Here is a 24542-nt window from a genome sequence, read left to right on the forward strand (position 1 = left end):
AGGGAGACAAATATTGAATCCACAGCAGGAAAGAGAAAGGGAAGAAGGACAGGCAGGTAAGCTAGATGCTGGAAGCGGGGAGAGAAAGGAGCTAGATGGGGTTGGAGAGACGAGAGACACATTGGTGTGGAAGAGGAAGTGAGGGGAAATCTAGACACAGGAAGGTAACAGAAATGGAGGGGAAATTATGTGCATGGGTGCATAGGGACAGAGACATAAAGGGGAGATACATGGAGATGGTATATGGACATGGAGGGGGGGGGAATACCGGACACAAGAGGGAGTATACAGATACAGAGGGGAGATATTAGAAATGGGGAAAATTGGAACACAGAAGGGAGATGGTTTGTGCAGCTGGGATTAGATGGTTTGCAGGGATGGGGACGGGGACCAAGCTCGCGGGGATTATGGATTTCTCTTGTAGGAAATTGTCCAAACCTTTTTCAAACTATTCTAAGCTAACTAATTCCATCTATCTTTAGCACCTACTTACACACAGTACTTGCATTGGAATCCTCTATTATTGGTCACTACGAGCTTTACAAATTTCTAAGTCAGGTCTGGATTAATGCTAAAGTATCCCCTTTTTTGCCAATATGATCTAATGGCAATATTCTACCAGCCTTGGATAACCTCACATCTTTGTTATGGGATTCTAGAGGTATAAAGTTCCTTTCTCAAGTGGGTATGGAGGAAGGGACGGCGACGTCCATGCCCTTCCGGGTGCCTTGAGCCGTGGCCACTGCCTTTAGTGTGCCCTGCAGCTCGAGAAAGTTTGAGAGACACTGCTGTAACTAGATTCCCAATCGGGTGCATAACTGTGCACCCTATGCGGTAAATGTCAGGTAATGCTTTTGAGGTCATAAGAATATAAGAGTTGCCATATTGGGACACACCAAAGGTTCATCAAGCCCAGTATCCTGTTTCCAACAGTGACCAACCCAGGTCATTACTTTGGCACCAGACAGGAAAGTTACTAAGAGGCGTCCACCAGCCACCCACTCTCCAACACAGTGCAACTCTTAACAATTATTCCCTTGTCATTGCAATTCATGAGTAGATGATCTTTTGGCTAATAATGTGGCTTTACATGGTTATAGAATTTAGCACAGGCTCTGCTGTTGCTGTGGGAAAGCTTTTTTAGTGCTATTCTGCACTTAATTCTTTTTGTGAATTGGGAATTTCTTTCTATGTCAAAGGATGGATATTAGTCGTAATGGACTCAGCTTGAGGTCTTTATCTGAGAACATTCTGAGCATCCCCCTTGAAAAATCTCTCTGGCTTCGTTGCAGTAATTGGGAGGCAGAAGAGCTGACTCAGGATCAGGTAAGAGTGTACATCGGCTGCCTTCTTTAAATGTACCACTTCTATTTGAAATGTTATCTAAGTATTTTATTATCCTTTTTAATAAAAAGAGGATTTTAAATTTCCACCTTCGAGATACGATCAAGAGATTCATGAGGTGAGAGAGTACTTGATTCTTACTCCAGGAACTTGCAGCGACTTAAAAGCATTTGAAAAGATCTTATAACTTGTTCATTTCATGTTGATCCTAAAAACACCAAACTAATCAGTATACAAAACTGCCAGGCATCTTTGTTGACTAAAACTAGGCTAATGGACCAGGGGTTATAAAATCATTTTAAAAACCTTAGCCAACAGGCAGAATTGTTAAGTCAAAGAGGAAATTTCCTTGTTTTTAACCTCTTGCGGTTTAATTTTGTTATCTATTCTTGTTTTACAGTTTTGTTTTGGTTTTTGCTCTCCTCTTCCACTGCATCTTTTCTACCCCAGTTCCTTCCTCCCTTCTAAAGTCCAGGGTTTGGAACTAGTCTTTGTTCTTCCTTCCAGTGTTTGCTGTTGTTTCACTTTGTGGCTTGAGTCCTGGCCTCCATTTTCTTTTTACTGCAGTTGTTTCAGAAAGATCTTCAGAAAGCTTTTGACAAAGCTCATGAGACTTCTGAGAAAATTAAAAAAGTTGTGGGATAGGAGGCAATGTTCTGTTGTGGATTAGGAATTGGTTATTAGACAAACAGAGGATAGGGCCATTTTTCTCAGTGGAGGAGGGTGAATAGTGGAGTGCTTAAGGGATCTTTATTAGCACTGGTGCTATTTTAACATACTGTATTTATAAATGATCTGGAAATCACAAGTGTGATTATTAAATTTTCAGATAACACAAAACTATTCAAAGTTTTTAAAACATTTACAGACTGTGAAAAATTGCAGGCAGACCTTAGATAATTGGAAGACTGGGCATCCAAATGGCAGATGAAATTTAATTTAGTCAAATGCAAAGTGAAGCATTATCCAAATCATAGTTACCAGATACTAGGATCCACCTTAGGGGTCAGCTCCCAAGGTGGACCCTAGGTTGTCATTGTAGACAATATGCTGAAACCTTCCGTTCAGTGTGCAGTGGCTGCCATAAAAAGCAAACAAGATGCTAGGAATTATTAAAAATGGAATGGTAAATAAGACTAAGAATATTATAATGCTTCTGTATCACTCCGTGGTGCAACCTCACCTTGAGTATTGCGTTCATTTCTGGTTGCTCTATCTGAAAATATGATTGGAATTAGAAGAGGCTTAAGTGATAGAAAATGGAACACCTCTCATATGAGGAGGTAAGGGCTCTTCAGCTTCAGAATATGTAAAATGATTTTTTTTCAAAAATTATAAAAACTCAGTGAAGTTACATGGAAACACTTTTAAAACAAATAGGAGGAAATATTTTTTTTCACTCAACGAATAGTTAAGCTCTGGAACTCGTTACCAGAGAATGTGGTAACAATGGTTAGTGTATCTGGGTTTAAAAAAGAATTGGACAAGTTCCTTAAGGAAAAGTCCATAGTCTGCTATTGAGACAGACATGGGGAAGCCACTGCTTGGCCAGGGATCAGTATCATGAAATGTTGCTAGTATTTGGTTTTCTGCCAAGTATTTGTGACCTGAATTGGCTACTATTGGAAACAGGATACTGGGCTAGACGGACCATTGGTCTGAACAAGTATGGCTATTCTTATGTTTGTCTTCTACTCTGGTCCTTTCTGCTGCTACTCATTTTTCTACTGTGAACTAGGAATTTTTGCTTAATGCCAGTTAAGAGTCCAGGGTAATTTGTTGTTGTTGTTGTTGCTGCACATCCAAGGAATTTGTTTTCAATTCCTGAATAGATATTGTTGAAACTGATAAGGATAGTGCAAGGCAATGTAGTCCAGAAACTTAGGCTGTCTGAGACCTAATGTCCACAAACTACTGCATGTATGGCATGTCTCATGTGTGTGTGTGGGGGGGGGGGGGTTGTAAAATTTATTGAACCATATAAAGCAAAATACAAAAAAAAGACAATAGTACACCAGCCAATAGCAAAAGGACATGGTAGATGGAGAGGTGATGGAAACAGAGACTGTGTCTGATTTCAAGAAAGCCTGGGATAGGCACGTGGGATATCTTAGAGAGAGGAAGAGATAATGGTTAGTGTGGATGGGCAGACTGGATGGGCCATTTGGCCTTTATTAGCCATCATGTTTCTATGACATAAAAGTACAACCACTTATGATGTAGCTAAACAATGTTGCCTAAATAGAGTCTATGAACCTAACAAGTCAGTTCAGAACGTATCCCTCTACCACTACTCAGACACCCCCCCCCCACCACCACCACCCCGTACGATGGAACAAACTCAAAATAGTGTGTTTAGTGTGAGTGCCAGCAATAGATGAAAATCCTAAAACATAACGGGTTGAAATTTCTCACTCCAAGCAAGAAAGGGAGCCCAAACTTTCTGAAAATGAGAGAGCCTATTTCTATGAAGAGCTATTAATTTTGAAATCAAAAGTATGTGGTTTACTCTCTCAAGGACACCATCCAAAAGGGGGAGTTCTTGTTTTTTCCAGGCTGCTGTCACTACAAGGCAGCTAGCTGTCACTACTTGGTACCCATTTGTGATGGCATGGCAGTAATGCCGGAGGGGCGACATTCAGCAGACAGCGTTCAATTGATTTGTCCACTGAGACGCCCAATACCTCAGAAACAAATTCCATAACCTGTTCCCAAAACGTTATAACTTTAGGATAAGACCACCAAATGTGGAGGAAGGAACCCTGGGGCCTACAGGCTCTCCAGCATTGTTCGGAACCCTCTCCAAAAATAGCTCTGAGGTGCACTGGGGTATAGTACCACTGGCAGAGCATCTTATAGCCATTCTCAACCGTATTATTGGTGACAGAGACTCATAATAAAAATCCCATTGTCTTTCCCACACCTTAGTCTTGTAGGTCTTACCAGTGGCATTTTCCCATGCAATCTGATACTGCCTAGGCACTGGAATGGAGAGCAGTATAGCATTGTAAAGGAGGGTAACAGCACCTCTGCCTGCCCTCTGAAGGACAGCCAGCTCCAAGAGAGATGGGGGCTGTTGCAAATCTGGAAGTGCTCTCTTTTTCAAAAAATCCACCAATTGCCAATAATGAGAGATCTCGCCCCACCAGTCCATACTCCTTCTCCAAAAAGGAGAAGGAGACCAACTCACCCTCAGAGAAAAGCTGTCCCAAAGTCAGTCATCCCACTCAGTGTTCCTGGACCGGGCAGTGCAACAGGTAGTCCCATTTGCTGCAACGTTTGGGCTGGGTAATCAACCTGAGAAAGAGCCACCTCGAACCAACGCAGGACTTGGAGTACTGGGGGTTCGGTTTCACACGCTAGGAAACCTACTGCAAAGCCTGAAGATCAAATTCTACATCTATGCCGATGACATCACCTTAGTCTTTCCCCTAACCAACATAACCCCCGAGATAAATAATCATTTAGCATCAATCTTAACGCATATCGAACTCTGGATGACCTATTTCAAATTGAAACTCAATTAAAAAAAAACAAATTCTTCCTGGCGAGTCCAAACGACAAGATCAAAGACTCTTCTATCTCCCTAAATGGCCAGGCCTTCCCCATAACAAAATCCTTAAAAATTCTAGGAGTGACCCTCGACCGCAACCTTACCCTCGAAACACACACTGACCTCCTGGTCAAAAAAGGCTTCTCCACCCTATGGAAGCTAAGATCCATTAGAAAGTACTTTGATACGTCCTCATTCCGCCTACTTGTACAAGCCTCCATCTTAAATCTACTCGATTACTGCAATATCATGTGCCTGGGATCCTTCAAAAAAACCACACAAAGATTACGAATCATCGAGAACTCGGCAATCCGACTGATCTTTGGCCTAAAAAAATGGGAACACTTAACTCCCTGCTATCAAAAACTCCATTGGCTACCCTTGGAAGCTAGAGTGCAATTCAAGTTCGCCTGTTTTTGTTTCAAATCCATCCTTGGATTAGCCCCTCTATACTTGGTACCCCATTTTATTCTAGACCGTCCATCCAAACTCATGCGCAGAACCCATCTGTTTAGCCATCCAACCCTAAAGGCCTGCCTGTACAAAAGATATATGAATAGAACTCTCGCCTTCCAAGCAGGTCAGCTTAACAATTGGTTAGCCAACATTATCCCTCGCGCTTCATCCTACCTAAACTTCAGGAAACTACTAAAAACTAATCTATTCACCCGATTTACACCCTAAGACCTCTATGCCCTTCCTTCGCCCCCTTTTATCTCACCTTGTCCTGCTTACTCATTTAAATTGTTTCTCCTTCTGCCAATCGTACCTCCTGTTATTCCCCTATACCCTTTATTTCTTGAACTATACCCTTCACATTACTTTCTTCTTGGTTCTAACTGTACACAGACTGTCTAGCCCCTCTTTGTTGTACCATTTTCTCTGATTTTACCATTCGCTGATTGTACCATTTGCTGATTGTCCAGCCCTTCTTTGTTGTAAACTGCCTCGAACTACTAATGGCTTTGGCGGTATATAAGAAATAAATTATTATTTATTATTATTTATTATCTTGGCCTCAGACTTCGACCTAGCCGGGACCGTTTTTCTATCGATGTCCCACCTGCAGACAGGTTTTAAAAAGTGAGGTCGCTGTGCTCAGCCTATTTCAGTAACTGACCCGCATCGCTGGTGCCTCCAGTGCTTTGGGCCTGAGCACCGTCTGGACACTTGTTTGCACTGTTCTTCCCTTCAAAAAAGAACGTTGAAGAACCGCCTAATCCAGCAAAAGCTGCTTTTCGGTGTCGTAATGGAGGGAGAGTCTACCTCGATACCGACTTCAACGGCGCCAACCAAGGTGACACTGCATCATTCAACACCAACGGAAACAACTCCGGTGTCAGTCTTCTGTTGGTAAGCCGGCTAAGAAGCCTTGCCCCACCCCGTCTGGGCCTCAGGTCAAAGCAGCAGTGAGCCAAGTCCTACTGACCTCGAAGAGGTCCAAGAAGCGCTCCACTCCAATATCAGTGAATGCCTCATCATCGCTGGAGTGCAGAACCGCACCGAAGGTACTGGTGAAAAAGCCAGCGGTACCAGTGCTTACCCTCAAGCAAAAGATAGACAATTTGCTTAAAGAGGAATTGAGTGAGCATTTTCAAATGCTGGTGCCAACCCAACTTCTGCCCGTTTCGACACCAACTCCCCTGGTGCCAGTGTCGCAACACCGATTGGACCTTCAGTGGTGTCTCCTTTGGTGCAGATGCTTCCCATCAGCGAATCGACACTGGCAACTCGCCAGCACTGGTCGTCCTTGACACAGACATCAACTGAGTTGACTCCGGTGAGATCCTGCAAAGCATTGCAGAAGCTTAAACATCTGGAGCCTTTAACACTGAGTACTCGGCACTGGCCCCATTCTGTTCAAGATTCTGACCTCTGGGGGGACTTGAACAGGATCCTCTCTCTCTGAAGATGGTGGTTCTTCAGATGAGGACTCTCCTCACCATTCCTCTCAGAAGGCTTGTGTTTTGTTTAAGAAAGCCTCTTTTTTTCTAAATTTTTCCTCTTTTTTCTAAATGTCAGACTATCCATTCCTCTTGAAGCTGACTCCAAATGTTCTAAGCCGTTCCTAGAGGCCTTAGATTATGACCAACCACCCAAGGAACTGCTCAAGCTTCCCCTTCATGACATTTTAAGGGAAACTTTCTACAAAAATCTAGAAATGCCACTTACCATTCCTGTGGCTCCTTGCAAGTTGGATTCTCTGTATAGAGTGCTTCCTATCCCTGGTTTTGTTAAACCACAGCTCCCACATGAGTCTCGCCTGGTGGAATCAACCTTAAAGAAATCTTCAGGGGCTAGTGTTTACGCCTCTGTACCCCTTGGCAGAGAGGGCAAGGCTATGGATTGTTTTGGCAAACGCCTGTACCAAAATGCCATGTTAGCCAACCGTTCTGGCAATTACAATTTTCATTTTTCGTTTTACCTCAAGCATTTAATAAAGCTTTTACCTCAAGCATTTGACTTTTTGCAAAAATACATTCCAGAAAGCAATCTTCAGCATCATGTTTCTGATACTTTTCAGTTGAGAAAGTATATGGTTTGTTCCACATATGACACATTTGAACTCACCTCTCGTGTGGCAGCAATGTCAGTAGCCATGAGGCGTCTGGCTCTGTGTATCTGAGCTGGATGTCAACCATCAAGACAGGCTTGCAAATGCTCCTTGTCTGGGAGATGAACTTTTTGGTTCCTCCATGGACATGGCTATTCAAAAATTGCCAGCTCTTGAGACCAGATGAGACACTCTGGTCAAGCCTAAGAAGTAGCCTCCATCTTCTCGTCCTTTCAGACTGGCTTCTTCTTACCAGAGAAGATTCGCTGCTTATCCTGAAGCTCCTCCTCACTCTCAACCCCGTCAACAGAAACCACAGGCTGCTCCCCAAAAACCTACACAGCCTTTTTGACGTGTTTCTTCAGAGCATAGCCACTGTCAACACTCTTCAGTTTTCGCCTCAACCCATTGGAGGCTGTCTCCAGTATTTCATCGCTCGCTGGGAGCTCATCACATCAGACCTCTGGGTCCTAACCATCATTTGTTATGGTTACACTCTCCATTTTCACACCTTGCCTCCAGACTATCCTCCAAAAGAATCTGCTTTGGACCCTGCACAGTCCTCTCCTCTTCTCCAAGAGCTTCAATCCCTTCTCCTGCTGAATGCCATCGAGGAAGTTCCCCTCTCTCAGCAGGATCAGGGATTCTACTCCCGTTACTTCTTAATTCCAAAGAAGACAGGAAGACTGCAACCCATTCTGGATCTCAGAGCTCTCAACAAATTTCTAGTCAAGGAGAAATTTTGCATGCTCTCCCTCACCCAGCTTTATCCTCTCCTCAATCAGAATGACTGGCTATGCTCTCTGGATCTCAAGGAAGCCTACACACATATCCCAATTCATCCGGCTTCCAGGAAATACCTCCTCCATTTCCAAATCAATGTCCCTACCAGTACAAGGTCCTTCATGAAGTGCCTGATTGTAGTGTCCGCATCTCTCAGATCTCAAGGCCTCCAAGTCTTTCCTTACCTGGACGACTGGTTGATCGAGGCTGTTTCATATCAGGAAGTGGTCCAAGCAATATCTCAGACCATTTCTTTTCTTCAGCTTCTAGGATTCAAAGTCAATTTCCCCAAATCACATCTCATTCCGACTCAACGTCTTTAGTTCATTGGGGATATCCTAGATACCACTCTCTTGAGATCGTTTCTCCCTCCGGATCACCTTCAGGCTCTCATCCGCCTTTGTCAGCAATTGCTTCCTCTTCAATCCATCACTGCAGGACACATGATGGTTCTTCTGGGCCACATGACTTCCACTGTGCATGTGACATCTCTGGTACGGCTACACCTTCACGCTCCTCAGTGGATCCTTGCATCTCAGTGGTCTCAAGTGACGGATTGTCTCTCACAACATATATCTGTAACATCATCTCTTCTGCAGTTGCTTCAATGGTGGATGACCTCCTCCAATCTATCCAGAGGTTTCCTTTTTCACTTACTCGGTCATCACGACAGATGCATCCCCTTATGCTTGGAGCTCAGAGTGATGTATTATGCTCTCAGGGCCTTCCATCATCTCCTCTGTCCTCAAGTCCTCCTCCTTCGCACAGACAATCAAGAAGCAATGTACTACATAAACAAGCAAGGAGGCACAGGCTCTCTCCTGTTGTGTCAGGAGACCCAGAAAATCTGGACTTGGGCGATAGCTCGCAATCTGTTCTTGAAGACTGTCTACATTGAAGGGGAGAAGAATTCCCTAGCAGACAACCTCAGTAAAATTCTTCAACCTCATGAATGGACTCTCAACTCTGCATCTCTCCAGTCCATCTTTGATCAATGGGGCACTCCACATGTGGATCTGTTTGCGGCTCCCCACAATCATCAGTTGCCCCAATTTTGCTCCAGACTTTACTCTCCTCTCCATCTGGATGCCAATGCCTTTCTCCTGATTGGATGGTCCTGTTTCCAAGAGAACAATTTCCAACTGGCTGTCTGCCTGTATCTCATTCTGTTATGCTCAGACTGGACTGGCACTGGATAGTCGTGTCACAGCCCACAAAATTAGAGCTATGGCAGTTTCTGTTGCTTTCCTTAGATCTACTCCCATTGAGGAAATCTGTAAAGCTGCCACCTGATCCTCAGTTCATACATTCGGTTCTCACTATTGTCTGGAGTCTTTCTCCAGAAGGGATGGGCACTTTGGCCAATCTGTATTACAAAATTTATTCTCCTAAGGGCCAACACTCACACCATCCCATTCTTGCTAGCTTGGAGGTCACCCATCAGTGAGAATATGCTGCCTGCTTGTCCTGCTGCCTGATTTTACTTACCGTAAAAGGTGTTATCCAGGGACAGCAGGCAGATATTCTCACAATCCACCCACCTCCCCGGGTTGGCTTCTTAGCTGGCTTATCTTATCTGAGAGACCGCGCGCCTATGTTGGGCAGGAAGGCACTCGCGTATGCATCGCAAACTTTCTAAAGACTTAAAGTGGCGATGCACTTTTAAAGTGGTCCGAACCGGGGCTCCATTGGTGACATCATCCATCAGTGAGAATATCTGCCTGCTGTCCCTGGATAACACCTGTTACAGTAAGTAACTGTGCTTTTCACACTACTTTTAAGTTGTTTTTGATCTCCAGTACCCATTGTCGTATTTCTTGTATCAGTTTTAACTCTTTTTCCAATACTGATGGATCATTATCAAAGAGATCTCGTGAAGCCCAGGTTATAAGCTGGATCGGCATCGCAGGTTCAATGAGGGATTCAGCCCCCATTCTAGGCCCCCTATACTTTCCAGGGTAAGCATATCAAGAAAGATTAACGTGTGTGGATAAAGTCGACATTCAAATAATACTGATGTGTCTTCTGAAATATCTGGCCAAATCGTTTGGATGGCTTCAGATTTCCTTGTATATGGTCTGGATGTGAGTTGGAAGAATGGAGCTAAGCCTTCAAGTTGCCATCTTCGCTGATGATGTCACTTCTCCCCCCCCTCCCCGTTTCTGAAGTTCAAAGTGGCAAAACTATAAATGAAGATATATTTAAAATTCACTAAGATGGGATGGCATGAGACCTTTATTTTTATAAAGTTCAGGTTCTATGTATATAATCTATTAAAGTCCCTTTCCCGCACTATTCACAATTTACTGTATTGACGGTGATGGGACAAAAGCGTGCCAACAATTCAGCGCAAGACTTCAGCGCGCCGCAGGAAAACCTTCTTTTAAAGGGCTCCGACGGGGTGTGGGGGGAACCCCTCCCCTTCCCTCCATTTAATAGGGATTGCGCTGCTGTGTTGTGGGAGGTGTAACTCCCCACATTATACTGAAAACTTAACTTTTTCCCTAAAAAATAGGGAAAAGTTAAGTTTCCAGTATAATGTGGGGTTACAACCTCCCCAACGTTAGTGCGATCCCTATTAAGTAAAGTGGGGGAGGTTCACCACCAACACCCCCATTGGAGCCTTTTAAAAGAAGGTTTTCCTGTGGCGTGCTGAAGTCTTGCACTGAATTGTCGGCGCTCGTTTGTCAGCGCGCGTTTGTCTTGCGCGCTTAAGACCATGAACTGTATTGACAATATTGCCACAGCTGCCAGCTTTGTTGCTGCTGAGCATCCTCTGTATTGAGCAAGCTCTTTCAGTATATCCAAGGATATGTAATTTTGCAATGTGTTTAGCACCCCCCCTCCCCCAAGTCATTGTGAGAAGTCAGCACCTATGTTATTGACAGTATTGAATGAGTAAACTGAGGTACTGTGGGTGATGCTGACTTGCCCAAAGCTGCGTAGAGATTTGATAGCAGAAGCTCTCAAATTCTATATTGTTCTTCAGTAATGAGAGCGTTTTAGGTTTTAAATTGTAGAGGATTGCCAGGCATATAAATGCTGAAGAGTTACTTCTTATTTATAATAATTTGAACCCTATTATTCATTAAACTCACCCTGTAACAATCACCATATCGCTGGCTTTTTATCTGTCTAAGAACCTGGCTCTTCACTCATTTTTTTTGCAGATCAGTTATGCAGCCAAAGATGCACAGATCTCTGTGACTCTGTTTTTCCACTTGCTGGGATGCTCCTCCATTCAGATATCGAGAGGCGAAATGTTTCCATGTTCCTGGGAAAAGATTTTGGGGATGTGCCAGGACTTGGTGGATATGCCATTTAAAGGAAGAGGAAATTGTGGCATGGGTGATGATGACAATGGGCAAGTGAATTCTCAACAGAAAGTGAAGCAAAGGAAGACTGTGCCTAGCATCCAGCAGGTACTGAATATTCAGCAAGGGAAGGATCCCAGGAAGCATAAACGGAAACCGCTCGGGGCAGGCTATTCAGCAAGGTAATTGCAAGGTTATATTTTAAATCTATGGTGAAATTTTTTAGCCCTAATAAAACTGCCTGCTTCAAGAAAGTATCTTAAGTTGAAGTTTCTTTAAGATATTCCTGCTTTGCTACACTACTGCTATACACTTAATATTATTGCTGATTTCTTATTTTGACCTTTTTTTTCTTTTTTGCTTCTTAAATCTGTGAGTAATAAAACAGTACAAAATTATCAGACACAAATCACATTTAAGCTTTTCTACCTGCATAAGAATATAAGAATTTCCACTGCTAGGTTAGACCCGGGGTCCATCGTGCCCAGCAGTCCGCTCACACGGTGGCCCTCTGGTCAAAGACCAGTGCCCTAACTGAGACTAGCCCTACCTGCGTACGTTCTAGTTCAGCAGGAACTTGTCTAATTTTGTCTTGAATCCCTGGAGGGTGTTTCCCCTATGACAGACTCCGGCAGAGCGTTCCAGTTTTCCACCACTCTCTGGGTGAAGAAGAACTTCCTTATGTTTGTACGAAATCTATCCCCTTTCAATTTTAGAGGGTGCCCTCTCGTTCTCCCTACCTTGGAGAGGGTGAACAATCTGCCCTTATCTACTAAGTCTATTCCCTTCAGTACCTTGAATGTTTCGATCATGTCCCCTCTCAATCTCCTCTGTTCGAGGGAGAAGAGGCCCAGTTTTTCTAATCTTTCGCTGTACGGCAACTCCTCCAGCCCCTTAACCATCTTAGTCGCTCTTCTCTGGACCCTTTTGAGTAGTACCGTGTCCTTCTTCATGGACACAGTACTCAGGTGAGGTTATACCATGGCCCGGTACAGCGGCATGATAAACCTCTCCGATCTGCTCATGATCCCCTTCTTTATTATTCCTAGGATTTTGTTCGCCCTTTTCACTGCCGCTGCACATTGCGAGGACGGTTTCATCGACTTGTCGATCAGAATTCCTAAGTCTCTCTCCTGGGAGGTCTCTCCAAGTACCATCCCGGACATCCTGTATTCGTGCATGAGATTTTTGTTACCGACATGCATCACTTTACACTTAACCAGGTTGAACCTCATCTGCCATGTTGCTGCCCATTCCTCAAGCCTAATTATGTCACGTTGCAGATCTTTGCAATCCCCCTGCATCTTCACCACTCTGAATAACTTTGTATCATCCACAAATTTAATCACCTCATTCGTCGTACCAATGTCCAGATCATTTATAAAGATGTTGAAGAGCACGGGTCCAAGCACTGAGCCCTGCGGCACCCCACTGGTGACGCTCTTTCAGTACCACAAGAACTGGTGGCAGCTATTCAGGGAGCGGCTCAGTGCTGGGCATGAGCACAAAAAGCTTACTCCTGCCTGGTACTCCTGGGTCATGAGAACTTGAGGCAACCGCTGAGAACTCTGAGTAAGATTCAGCAGTATATCAAATCTGAATAAACATAAACCATTCAGAGAGGGACTCGGCGCGGACAGGAGCGTGGTAAGCTTGCACCTGCCCAATACACCGTTGGACCACCAGGGATTCATAAAGGTACGCAGGGGAGGCGGGAGGGAGGTAAAAAATTGTTAAGAGTCTGCCAGGACAGGAAATGGGAGGGGGTACCTCCTTTACCAGCCCACCATGTCATATGGCAGGCCCGTGGAGGCCTGCAACAAGTCCGGGAGGGGGGCAGGTGGGCACTGATCTGAATATAAGATGAGTTCCCCATTTTTGGGCCATTTTTTGGACCAAAAATCTCATCTTATATTTGAGTATATATGGTAGATCAAAATGTATTACGAAGTGTATAATAAAACCCAAGAAAAATGCAAGAGAGATGTCCTTCAAAACAGAGTTTGCGTCGCATATATTGCATCACTAACCCCTCTTCTACAAAGCCACGTGGCAACAGCCCCGAAGCCCTTTAAATCTGTATGGAAGAGGGTATAAAATATTTGGGTATCATGATTCAGAGAACATTGGAAGACACAATGACAATAAATGAAAAATCCTTATTGTTGAAAGTTAAAGAAATGTGTGAACATTGGAACCCATTACATCTTTCTTAGTGGGGGAGAGTCCAAACCATAAAAATAATGATTTTGCCTGTAGTTTGCTACCAAATGAGTATGTTGCCGGTTTATTTCCAAGGGTCCTTTTATAAAAAAATTGAATGAGATTCTTACAAAATTTATTTGGCTGGGTAAAACTGCTAGGATAGCTTTACACTTCTCCCTCGGTATTCGCGGGGGTTAGATGCAGAGCTGGACCGCGAAGTGTGAAAAATCACGCATAAATTTTCGGCCAACTCTGACCCACCACCTTCTCATTCCGGACCTTCCTGCCTCCCTCCCGGCATCCCAGACCTTACCTGGTGGTCTAGCGGGCTTTCGGGTCAGGAGCTATCTTCCTATGCGCCTGCCCTGTGCAGATCACTCATAACAAATGGTTGCCATGAGTTCCCGTAGTCTCTCGAGACTACAACGGGAATGCCCCACAGCCCTTTTCTATGAGTGATCAGGTAAGGTCTGGGATGCTGGGAGGGAGGCGGGAAAGGTCCGGAATTAGCTTTTTATAAAAAAAATAAAAAATCGCGAATAACCGAATCCGCGTATACTAAAACCAATGGATTCGGAGGGAGAAGTGTAATATCTTTGCAAAAACCAATTTCGGTGGGTGGGGTAAATTTTCCAAATTTTTATAGGTATCATCAAGCCTTCATTTTGCGTCAGGGAATGTATTGGATCCTTCCTGAACTCATGGAGTATCTTCCGGACTTGCTGATATTAGAATGTCAACTCATGTCCCCATTATGATTGTGCCATATTTTGAGTATCAATCTGCCAAGGATTTATAAGGACAATAGTATTATATTTTCCACCTGGAATACGTTAAGGTTTATTAATAATTTAACACCTATTCCGATACAACAATCCACGTGTCAATCTATATGGTTAAACTCCAGGATTCAAATTGGGGAGTCTAAAATCCTCTGGAAACATTGGCTGCAGGCAGGTATACGTGCTTTAGATGATGTGATTTCCAGTGGGAAAATGCTAAATTTATTGCAATTGCAGCAATCATTCGGAATATCAAAGTCTCAAGCGTATAAATGGTTGCATTTGAAACAGGCCACTCAGAAAGGGTTCCCTGATTGGCGCAACTTACAAAATCAGTATAGCTTGCCGGGCCTATGTTTCCAGACAGATTTGCTAGGGCATCAGGCCGCTAAGTAGTATAAATTAATATCTGAATAAAAAACCTAAAACTAGTCTAAAAGACATTTGGAGCATTGAGATAAAGCAGCAAATTTCTGCTACTCAATGGCCACGGTTTTGGACTTGGAGGATGAGATGTACAGCGTCAGCATCTATGAGACAAACTTGGTTCTTTTTGTTACATAGAATTTTTTGGACCCCAGGTCATTTGCAAAAGTTAGATAGTTCAAAATCTAATAGATGCTGGCATTGTCATCTTGAAATAGGGACACTGGATACCTGTTGTTCTATTGTCCCTTGATACTCAATTTTTGGAAATCTATATGGGGATAGATTAATATGATACTAGGAACTAGGATTCTGTTGTCCTATGAGATGGTTATTTGCGGGACATTATTGTATGCTAAATCTCCGTTGGACAGATATACCGTATTTTCACGCATATAACGTGCACGTTATACACGATTTTACAAACCGAGTATAACCATGTGCGTTATATGTGTGAGCGCGTTATACAAATTATTTTTTTCAGTGCGATCCGGCATCCCCCCTGCGAACTGGCATCCTCCCCCCCCGCTCGCGTCACCCCCCTCCCTTGCGATCCTACATCCCCCCCCAGCACCGCAAAGACATCGGTCGCTTACCCGATTGGGCACCAGCACCAATGCACAGGACGTGCCAGTGCCCGAAGATCCTCCCTCGTTGGGCTGGGCTGGGAGGTGCGAGGGAGATCCTCCCTCTTCCCTGTGCCGGGCTGGACTGGGCTTTGAGCATTTGCGCATGCTCAAAGCCTTCTGGCCTCGCTCTCTCCGAGATTCTCAGATTCAGAATCTCGGAGAGAGCGAGACCAGAAGGCTTTGAGCATACGCAAATGCTCAAAGCCCAGTCCAGCCCGGCACAGGGAAGAGGGAGGATCTCCCTCGCACCGCCCAGCCCAGCGAGGGAGGATCTTCGGGCACTGGCATTGGCACGTCCTGTGCATTGGTGCTGGTGTCGGTGCCCAATCGGGTAAGCGACCGATGTCTTTGCGGTGCTGGGGGGGATGTAGGATCGGGGGGGAGGGGGTGACGCGAGCGGGGGGGAGGATGCTGGTTCGCAGGCCAGAAGAGGGAGTAAGCGGGAGTGGCGGGAGGAGGTATACGCGTGTGCGTGCTATATAAAATTTTTTTTACACAAATGGTTTGGACCCGCGCGCTATATGCGTATGCGTGTTATACACATATGCGCGTTATATGCGTGAAAATACGGTAAATGCAGACTTGATTATTATGACAGGGATTGCCATACAGATGATTACTAAAAATTGGGCCCACCTTAATTTTTCCTTTTGGTGGGAGTCCTTATGTCTATGCAAAAATTTGAAAAAATGTATTCAGAAAGAGTGAGACATAACAAAATTTTTAAAATTAACATGGAGCCCATTAATTGAGTTTATGAGATCTGATTAAGTGTTAACATTGATTAGCTGGATTTTCTCCTTATTTCCCATATGATTTGCACATCCAAGGGGGGAGTGGGAGGGAGAGGGGTATTATATTTTGTTGTATTAATTGACCAAAGGAAAGTGATGATTATGATTTTAATTGTATGTATGTAGTAATGCACTTTGTTTTTATTCTTGAATTAGGGTGGGAGAGGGGGGAAATGTTTTGTAATATTTCTTTGATCGATTGTAAGTGCTGTCTTGAAGTTAGTTTTATGTAGACTTTAATGCACTGTTTTCGAATGGAAAATTAATAAAGATTTGTTTTTTTAAAAAAAAAATTTGTATCAAAAACTAGGGCTGATAGAAGAAAACTGGTGTCATTTTTTTGAATCAGCAAGTCAAATATACCCAGAAACAGGTCTAACATTTGAGGCACCAAAATGAGTGCTGGCCAACGTTATCATAATTATATTGCATGGTTCTCAATCTGATTCATATCCCATTTTAGTACAGAAATTGTAGTGGACTCTTTGTTCTTTTGAGAATAATCGTTCATTATTGAGTGAGGGCATAAAGTCACTGGGTTTACAATCTAATTTATCGTGTGCCTTTTGGTCTCTTAGATCAGTGTTTCTCAACTCGGTCCTGGAGTACAGTGTTCCCCCGGTGGTTTGCAATTGGCGGTTCGCGATCCCGATCATTCGCGGTATTTTCTGACCGTGAACCACTGACAAGGAGAGGGCAGCAGGAGAGAGAAGCCAGAGCGCCGCGAGTGCAGGAAATCACTCACAGTACGCTCCGACCGCCTCTTCCTGAACTAAGTAGGGCCTTATCTAATCAGGAGCTGCGTGTCAAAGCAGCTCCTGATTGGATAAGGCCCGACCTAGTGCAGGAAAAGGCAGTCGGAGCATACCGCGAGTAATTTCCTGCACTTGCGGCTCTCCGGCTGCTCTCCTGCTGCCCTCTTAATGCTCCCCCATGAAAAACCGCGAATCTCGGGGGAGTACTATATCCCCTTGCCAGTCAGGTTTTCATGATATCTACAATGAATATGCATGAAAGAAATTTGTGTACAACTGAGGCAGTGTATGCCAATCAAGTTTATGCATATTCATTGTGGCTATCTTGAAAACCTGACTGGCAAGGGGTACTCTAGGACCGAGTTGAGAAACACTGTCATAGATCATGATATTCTTTTTCTTATGTTAGATAATATTGGAATCTCCGGAACAATTCCAGGGATTTTTGAAGTCATGCTCATATAGGGTTAAGGGGGGACACCTTGCTTGTCAGAGAGGTGGAATAATCCTGTTCCACAATGTTCTTCCTTATTCCTGCTTTTATTTAATGTATAAATGCATTCTCTTGGCTATGAGCTGGACAAACTTCAGGTGTTATTCTATAGTTACACAGGTGATATCACAGTCCTTATCCCTGTGTCATCTTATTTATCCATGGAACTGGTTGTGATTCATAATACTATTAAAGTTATTGAAGAATGGATGTCTATACATAAGTTGAAACTTAATACAGAGAAAATGAAATTTTTACTAATAACTGGTTCCTCGAATACAATTGAGAGTGGGATTAATATAAATCAGAAGGAGATGAATCGGGTTTAAGAGGGCGGAGTCAGCACGGACATCAGAGATAGATGCATGGCACGAGCAATACTCAAGAAACCCCGAGTTGGATTGTATTTAATGATCGCAATGCACAGATCCACCTTCCACTATCTCCATGCTGCTTAACACTTCCAACGCGTCTAACCCCAAAAGCACCGAAGCCGCGGTAGATGCAGTTAACTGTAAAAATTAATTCATTTAATGTTGAGGCCTCTTGCTCACTGCAGAATACTGGCCCCTTGAAGAGTGTCCCAACCACATACCCAGAGCCATCTGGACAATTTCAAACCTAGCCGAGACAACCACCAAGCAAATTTAGCCGCAGTGAGAACTCTACAAATGCTGATGCGCTCCCGGCATCGCAGGATAACAAGCATGTGCTTCCCATGCGCGGGAAGGCACTGGCTCCTTCAGCTGTTTAAAATCACCTATATGGAGCTCTTCACTGGAGTAATTCCACACATTAAAAATTTCAAAATTTGTTCTCCCTATACTACAGTAGTTCTACCGCCCTACAAAGCTTACAGGAACAATTGGATCAGCTGTAAAGAATCTTGGAGGATTTCCAGCCTGATTTGGTAGGAACCAGCAAGACACTTTCATAACTGATGATCCGGTATCTAAGTGCTTTTTCCGTGTCGTTCCGTGTCATTGTGTTCCTTACCTACTCAACCTTGGCCTTTTTCCACACCTGCACAAGTATTGCCTAATTGTTAGTTTTAGATCTCAGTCACAGACATGCTGATAATTCATGTAAAGGTTTTCCTTGAGTGTATTTTGGAGGTTCGCACTGCTCCTTAGGGAAAAGAGACCTTAATCGTCCTGTGTTTATATATAGAAATTGCCTTAAGGTTTATATATATGCATAGTTGATGGGTAGAGATTTGCTATGCGGAGTCAGTTTATATGTTAATATTAAAGATAATATTGTGGATGAAGGTTACTACTTCACTCATAAAGGGGGTCTTTGCTTGAGTTGTACTTGTCAAAATGGGAATGTTATTTATGATAGATTTAAGTTGTATTTAAATTAATTTTAAGTTAATGGGCTATTTGAAATGAAAGTGAAGTGAAAAGATAGAGAACTAGATTAACCAAAACTAAATAGATCCACGAAAAAGGTTAATCAAAAAGCCAAAAACTAAAGGGTCATAATATTAACATGAAGGAAAATGATCTCAGATATGCCACTCCTGCGGATTATATTGTTATAGCCCACATATGGAATAGTGGCGTGGTTGTCTTTCATTGATCTATAAAACCTTCATGGTAAACCACGCCACTATTCCATATGTGGGCTATAACAATATAATCCGCAGGAGTGGCATATCTGAGATAATTTTCCTTCATGTAGATTAAACTATATTGGTCAATTAATATTATGACCCTTTAGTTTTTGGCTTTTTGATTAACCTTTTTCGTGGATCTATTTGAAATGAACCAAATTATATTTATTATTTTTATGGAATGAAGATTTTTATATTCTTTTTAGTATTGATATAAAGTAACTTTTATGGAATACTAGAATATGAATTGGGTCATTCTTTTATTTCTATTAAATTGATTTTCCTGTGATAGTTATTAATTGGGTGTTTTATGAATGGAGTTATTTACTGCTCTTGTTAGTTTCCATTTTATAGTATTTTTATAGGATATGCTAAGAAAATTTAATGTTTTTATTTGTTATATTGAGAATTAATTTTGAGATGAATTAGGGTGCTTGGGGGAGGTTGGTTTTCACCTGACCAGGAGGTTTGCATACAAGCTGTTGTGTTATAAGTTGGGATGGGTTAGGGGTGGGGGTGGGGTATTCTCTATTTTGGGTCCTGGATGTGTATGGAAAGTTTTTATATATTTATTTATTTATTTATTTAAAGGGGAACTTAAGATGTATTTCTTATTATGTTTTAATCAATTAGCATGGCTATAAAAGTTTATTCATTAAATGTCAATGGGCTTAACCTTCCCATAAAAAGGAAAAAAATACTGAATTCTTTTGAAAAATCAAGATGCTGATGTTTATTTCTTACAGGAAACACATATGTCCTCAAATGAGGCAGTCTAAACTGGAAGGGGGGGAGGGTGGGTGAAACATTGTTTTTACGCTCCTGCTGTGGGGAAAAAAGGCTGGTGTGACTATTCCGGTCAATAGGAAATGCTCTGCTGTAGTGGTACAAGCAGTGGTGTACCTAGCATATGTGACACCTATGGCCCATCATTTTTTGACACACACACACCCATCTATATGAAAAATGTGTGATATGTGAATTGTTACTAAAAATCATAACGAGTGTACCTAGGAAAAGGCAGCATCTTAAACACTGCAGTGAGCACTAGAACACCAAAACATACATTATAAAACTAAACAAGCCAGATCCTGTACAGTCAATTGATCCTGTACAGTCAATGCTATCAGAAAGCCATGTCCCTTTCATACACACAGATACACTTTCGCCCAATATGGAATAATCACAAACTAAAAATAGAAATATGTAGACAAAAGTTAAACTGAACCGCCAAGAAACCAGACTCTGCATGCAATGCAACACTACAATACCACAAAAACAGTAATACATGTCCTCTAATACTGTGCAAAATATAAAGACAGTAGATGTAAATTTGAAAAAACTGATAAATTAACAAATAAAAATAAAACAAATAATGAGAAATAAGAAAATACCATTTTAATGGACTAATCCCCGTAAGCTCGGTCCCCATCCCCGCAAACCACCTGATTCCATCCACACAAGCCTTGAATTGTTTTATATTGAACTTATTACATTGAAGTATAAAAAGAAACAATATTCTGTACAATTGTCAATTTATAAATCAGCGTCTTCTCCCCACTCTCTTCCCCATTTCCCTTCAGCGTCCTCAGCCAACCCTCTCTTCCCCATTTCCCTTCAGCGTCCTCAGCCCACTCTCTCTCCACTTTCCTTCAGCGCATGCACATAAAAACAAGCAAGTAATTTTATATCATTTTCATTCTATTCATTCATAGAAATTAAAGTCTAAATAATGGCAGTCACATAACAAAACATGATTTTACAAAAATAATTCACTGCACAGTCAAGCCTGCAAGGATTACTAGATGTTTTTCAGCAGCTCCCCTCCCTCCCCCTTACCTTCATGGCTAAGTCAAAATGATCTACCAACAATAAAATTTTAAAAACACAAAGCACACTGTACGCAGAGAAAATGTTAATTATTTATATTCCGCGGGTTTTAAAAGAGGTCAAGGCAGATGACTTTATGCAATGTCACCTCAGTAACAACTATACAAAAATAGACAAATGTATTCCCTCCCTTTTTACTAAACTGCGATAGCAGTTTTTAGCTCAGGGAGCTGCACTGAATGCCCCACGCTGCTCTCAACACTCATAGGCTCCCTGCGCTAAAAACCGCTATTGCGGTTTAGTAAATGGGGGCCATAGTGCAAAATATAGATAGCATATATAAATTCTCAAAACAGACACATTTTGATCACTAAATTGAAAATAAAATCATTTTTCCTACCTTTGGTAATTTCATCAGTCTTTGGTTGCACTTTATTCTTCTGACCGTGCATCCAGTAATTCTTCCCTTCTTTCAGCTTCCTGTATGCTTCCTCTCCTCCAGACCTCATTCCTTCCCCCAACTTTTTCTTTCTTTCATCCTACCCCTTCTTTCTTTCTCTCTCCATGTCCCCTTTCTTTCTGTATATCTGTCTTTCTCTCTCTCCATGCCCCCTTTCTTTCTTTCTCTCTTCGTGCCCCATTTCTTTCTTTGTTTCACCCTGCCCTCTTTCTTTCTGGCTCCCTGTCCCCCCACCCCTCGTTTCTTCCTTTCTCCCTCCCCTCCCCTATGCCACCGCCGCTGGGGAATAGGCTGCCACTGCCGCCATCAGGAACAGGCCAGCTCCGAGTTCGCCTGCTTCTCTTCCCCGCAGGGCCGACCAACTCTTTGCTGCCCGACGTCAATTCTAAAGTCGGAGAGGACGTTCCGGGCCAGCCAGGCAGCGATTGGCTGGCCCAGAACGTCCTCTCCGACGTCAGAATTGATGTCGGGCGGCGAGAGTTGGTCGGCCCTGCAGGGAAGAAAAGAAGGGAGAGCTCGGCCGGCTTGTTCCCGATGATGGCAGTGGAAGCCTTTCCCCGGCGACAGCCTATTCCCCGGTGGGTGACCAGCTGTGCACCCCCTTGGGGCATGCACCCGGGGCGGACGTCCCCCACCCCCCATGGTATGCCACTGTGTACAAGCTGATCCTTTGGACAGATGGCTTCATGTAGATATGACTTCAGGAAAAGATGCCCTGACGTTATTTAATGTTTATGTACCTAATTCAAATCAGGCCGAGTTCTTTAAAAAACTCTAGCAAATAATTCTGTCACTGGCTGCATCTAATTTAATTGTAGCTGGAGATTTCAATGATGTTATTGATGCATTATTTGATAAACAACCTTGTAAGCAGATGAAATCACTAGGTCTAGACAATCTTGTGCAAGCCTGTGGATTGAAAGATATATGGCAGATTCTTCATTTTAATGCTAGTGAATTTTCTTTCTGCTCACATGTTCATAAATCATTTTCAAGAATTGATTACATTTTTGTTTCAGATCATTTAATTCAACAGGTTATAAAAGCCAGCATAGACACGATCCTTTTGACTGATCATGCTGGAATTTGGATAAATTATCAGTTTTCTGAAAAAGATTCTAACAGACCTGTTTGGAGATTTAATAATGCATTGCTTGGAGATTCAAACTTTCTTGAGGAAATTCAAATAAAAATGAATGAGTATTTTCAGCTCTACACCTTGGAGGAAGTTTCATTGGAAACTATGGGCTCCTTTTACTAAGCTAAAATAGCGGTTTTAGCATGCGCAGAATTGCCGCTTATGCTAGACACCAATGTCAGCATTGAGCTGGCGTTACTTCTAGCCATGTAGCGCAGGTTTAGCGCGCGCTAAAAACGCTATCGCAGCTTAGTAAAAGGAGCCCTATATGGCAGGGATCTCAAAGTCTCTCCTTGAGGGCTGCAATCCAGTTGGGTTTTCAGGATTTCCCCAATGAATATGCATTGAAAGCAGTGCATGCACATAGATCTCATGCATATTAATTGGGGAAATCCTGAAAACCCGACTGGATTGCGACCCTCAAGGAGGGACTTTGAGACCCCTGCTATATAGGATGCTTTCAAAACTACAATGAGAGGGCAAATAATTTCACATTAGGAAACAACTAAAATTGGAATTTTCTAATTTGGAACAAATTATTTTGAATTTAGAGTCACAGTTGGCCTCAAAGTGGGAACAAAATACTTTACAGTCCCTGTTGAAAACTAAATATAAATATAATGAGATTTCCTCACAATTGGCTAGGAAAGATTTGTTTTCTCAGCATGCTTTGTATTATGAAACTAGAATGAAGTGGGAAGATTATTGACAAATTATCTCAAAGTTAAAAAAGAAAAGTAAAGATTGCTGCTATAAAAGATGAGAATGGTAACATTCATTCTTAAATTGGAAATATTTTAAAACAATTTTTGAATTATTACAAAGCTTTATATTCTTCTGAGCTTTATTTAAATAAAGAAATTGGGAGTTCAGAATTTTTAAAGTTAATTCATGGGCCAAATATTCCCGAGCATATAAAAGGAAATCTTGAAGCGCCTATATCACTTGAGGAACTCCAGACAGCGTTGAAATCCCTCAGAGTTGGATCCGCTCCGGGTAGTGATGGATTTACTGTGGAGTTTTTCAAATCATTTCAAATTACACTTTTACCTCATCTTCTAAATTTATATCAATCATAACTAACTAAAGGTTGTATTTCGGGTACTATGGAAGAATCTTTGACTATTGTTTTGCCAAAGCCAAATAAAGATCCCATGTTGGTTTCAAACTACAGGCCTATTTATTTAATTAATGTGGATGGAAAATTCCTGGCTAAGCTATTAGCTCTAAGATTAGCCAAGGCTCTCCCTTATATGATCGGTATGCACCAAACTGGATTCGTTACTCAAAGACATTCTTCAAATAATACTAGATTGGCATTTCATTTGCTAAGTTTATATAAAACAATGAATGATCCAGCTTTCTCTGTCTCTTTGGATGTAGAGAAGGCTTTTGATCGTGTGGAATGGGCTTTCATGTATCAAGCGATGAATTGGTTTGGTATAGGTTCCGGATTTATTAAAATGATTCAAACCTTGTACAGTTCCCCCTCAGCCAGGCTATATATTAATAATACATTTTCTGAATATTTTTGTCTGAAAAGGGGAGTTAGACAAGGATGCCCCTTATCTCCTTTGCTTTTTGATATTGTTCTAGAACCCTTGTTGTTGGCTATACAGCAGGCAAAGGAGATACAGGATATTCCTTATGCAGGTCAGGAATATAAGATTTCTGCTTAGGCAGATGATATCTTGCTTCATCTGAAAAATCCTGAATCTACCATCCCGATTGAAGGTTATTCCGTTAAATGTGCATTGTGCAAAGGGATTATTTGATTCATTCCCTTTCCTTTGGAAGGAAGAGGGTATAAAATATTTAGATATTATGATTCAGAAAACATTGGAAGACACAATGACAATAAATG

General features: G+C 42.4%; 1 protein-coding gene across 5 annotated transcripts in view; it reads left to right on the plus strand.

Moving 5' to 3' along the window:
- Positions 1-24542, plus strand: part of EXD2 (exonuclease 3'-5' domain containing 2) — a 65764-nt gene that overhangs the window by 23401 nt on the left and 17821 nt on the right. For all 5 annotated transcript variants that reach the window (XM_033951103.1, XM_033951104.1, XM_033951102.1 and 2 more), the window contains exons 4-5: positions 1200-1326; positions 11405-11730. In XM_033951103.1, coding sequence (XP_033806994.1) covers positions 1200-1326; positions 11405-11730 — 453 coding nt within the window. The remainder of the gene's footprint in view (positions 1-1199; positions 1327-11404; positions 11731-24542) is intronic.

The sequence above is a fragment of the Geotrypetes seraphini genome, chromosome 7, assembly GCF_902459505.1.
Source record: "Geotrypetes seraphini chromosome 7, aGeoSer1.1, whole genome shotgun sequence".
Lineage (NCBI taxonomy): Eukaryota > Metazoa > Chordata > Amphibia > Gymnophiona > Dermophiidae > Geotrypetes > Geotrypetes seraphini.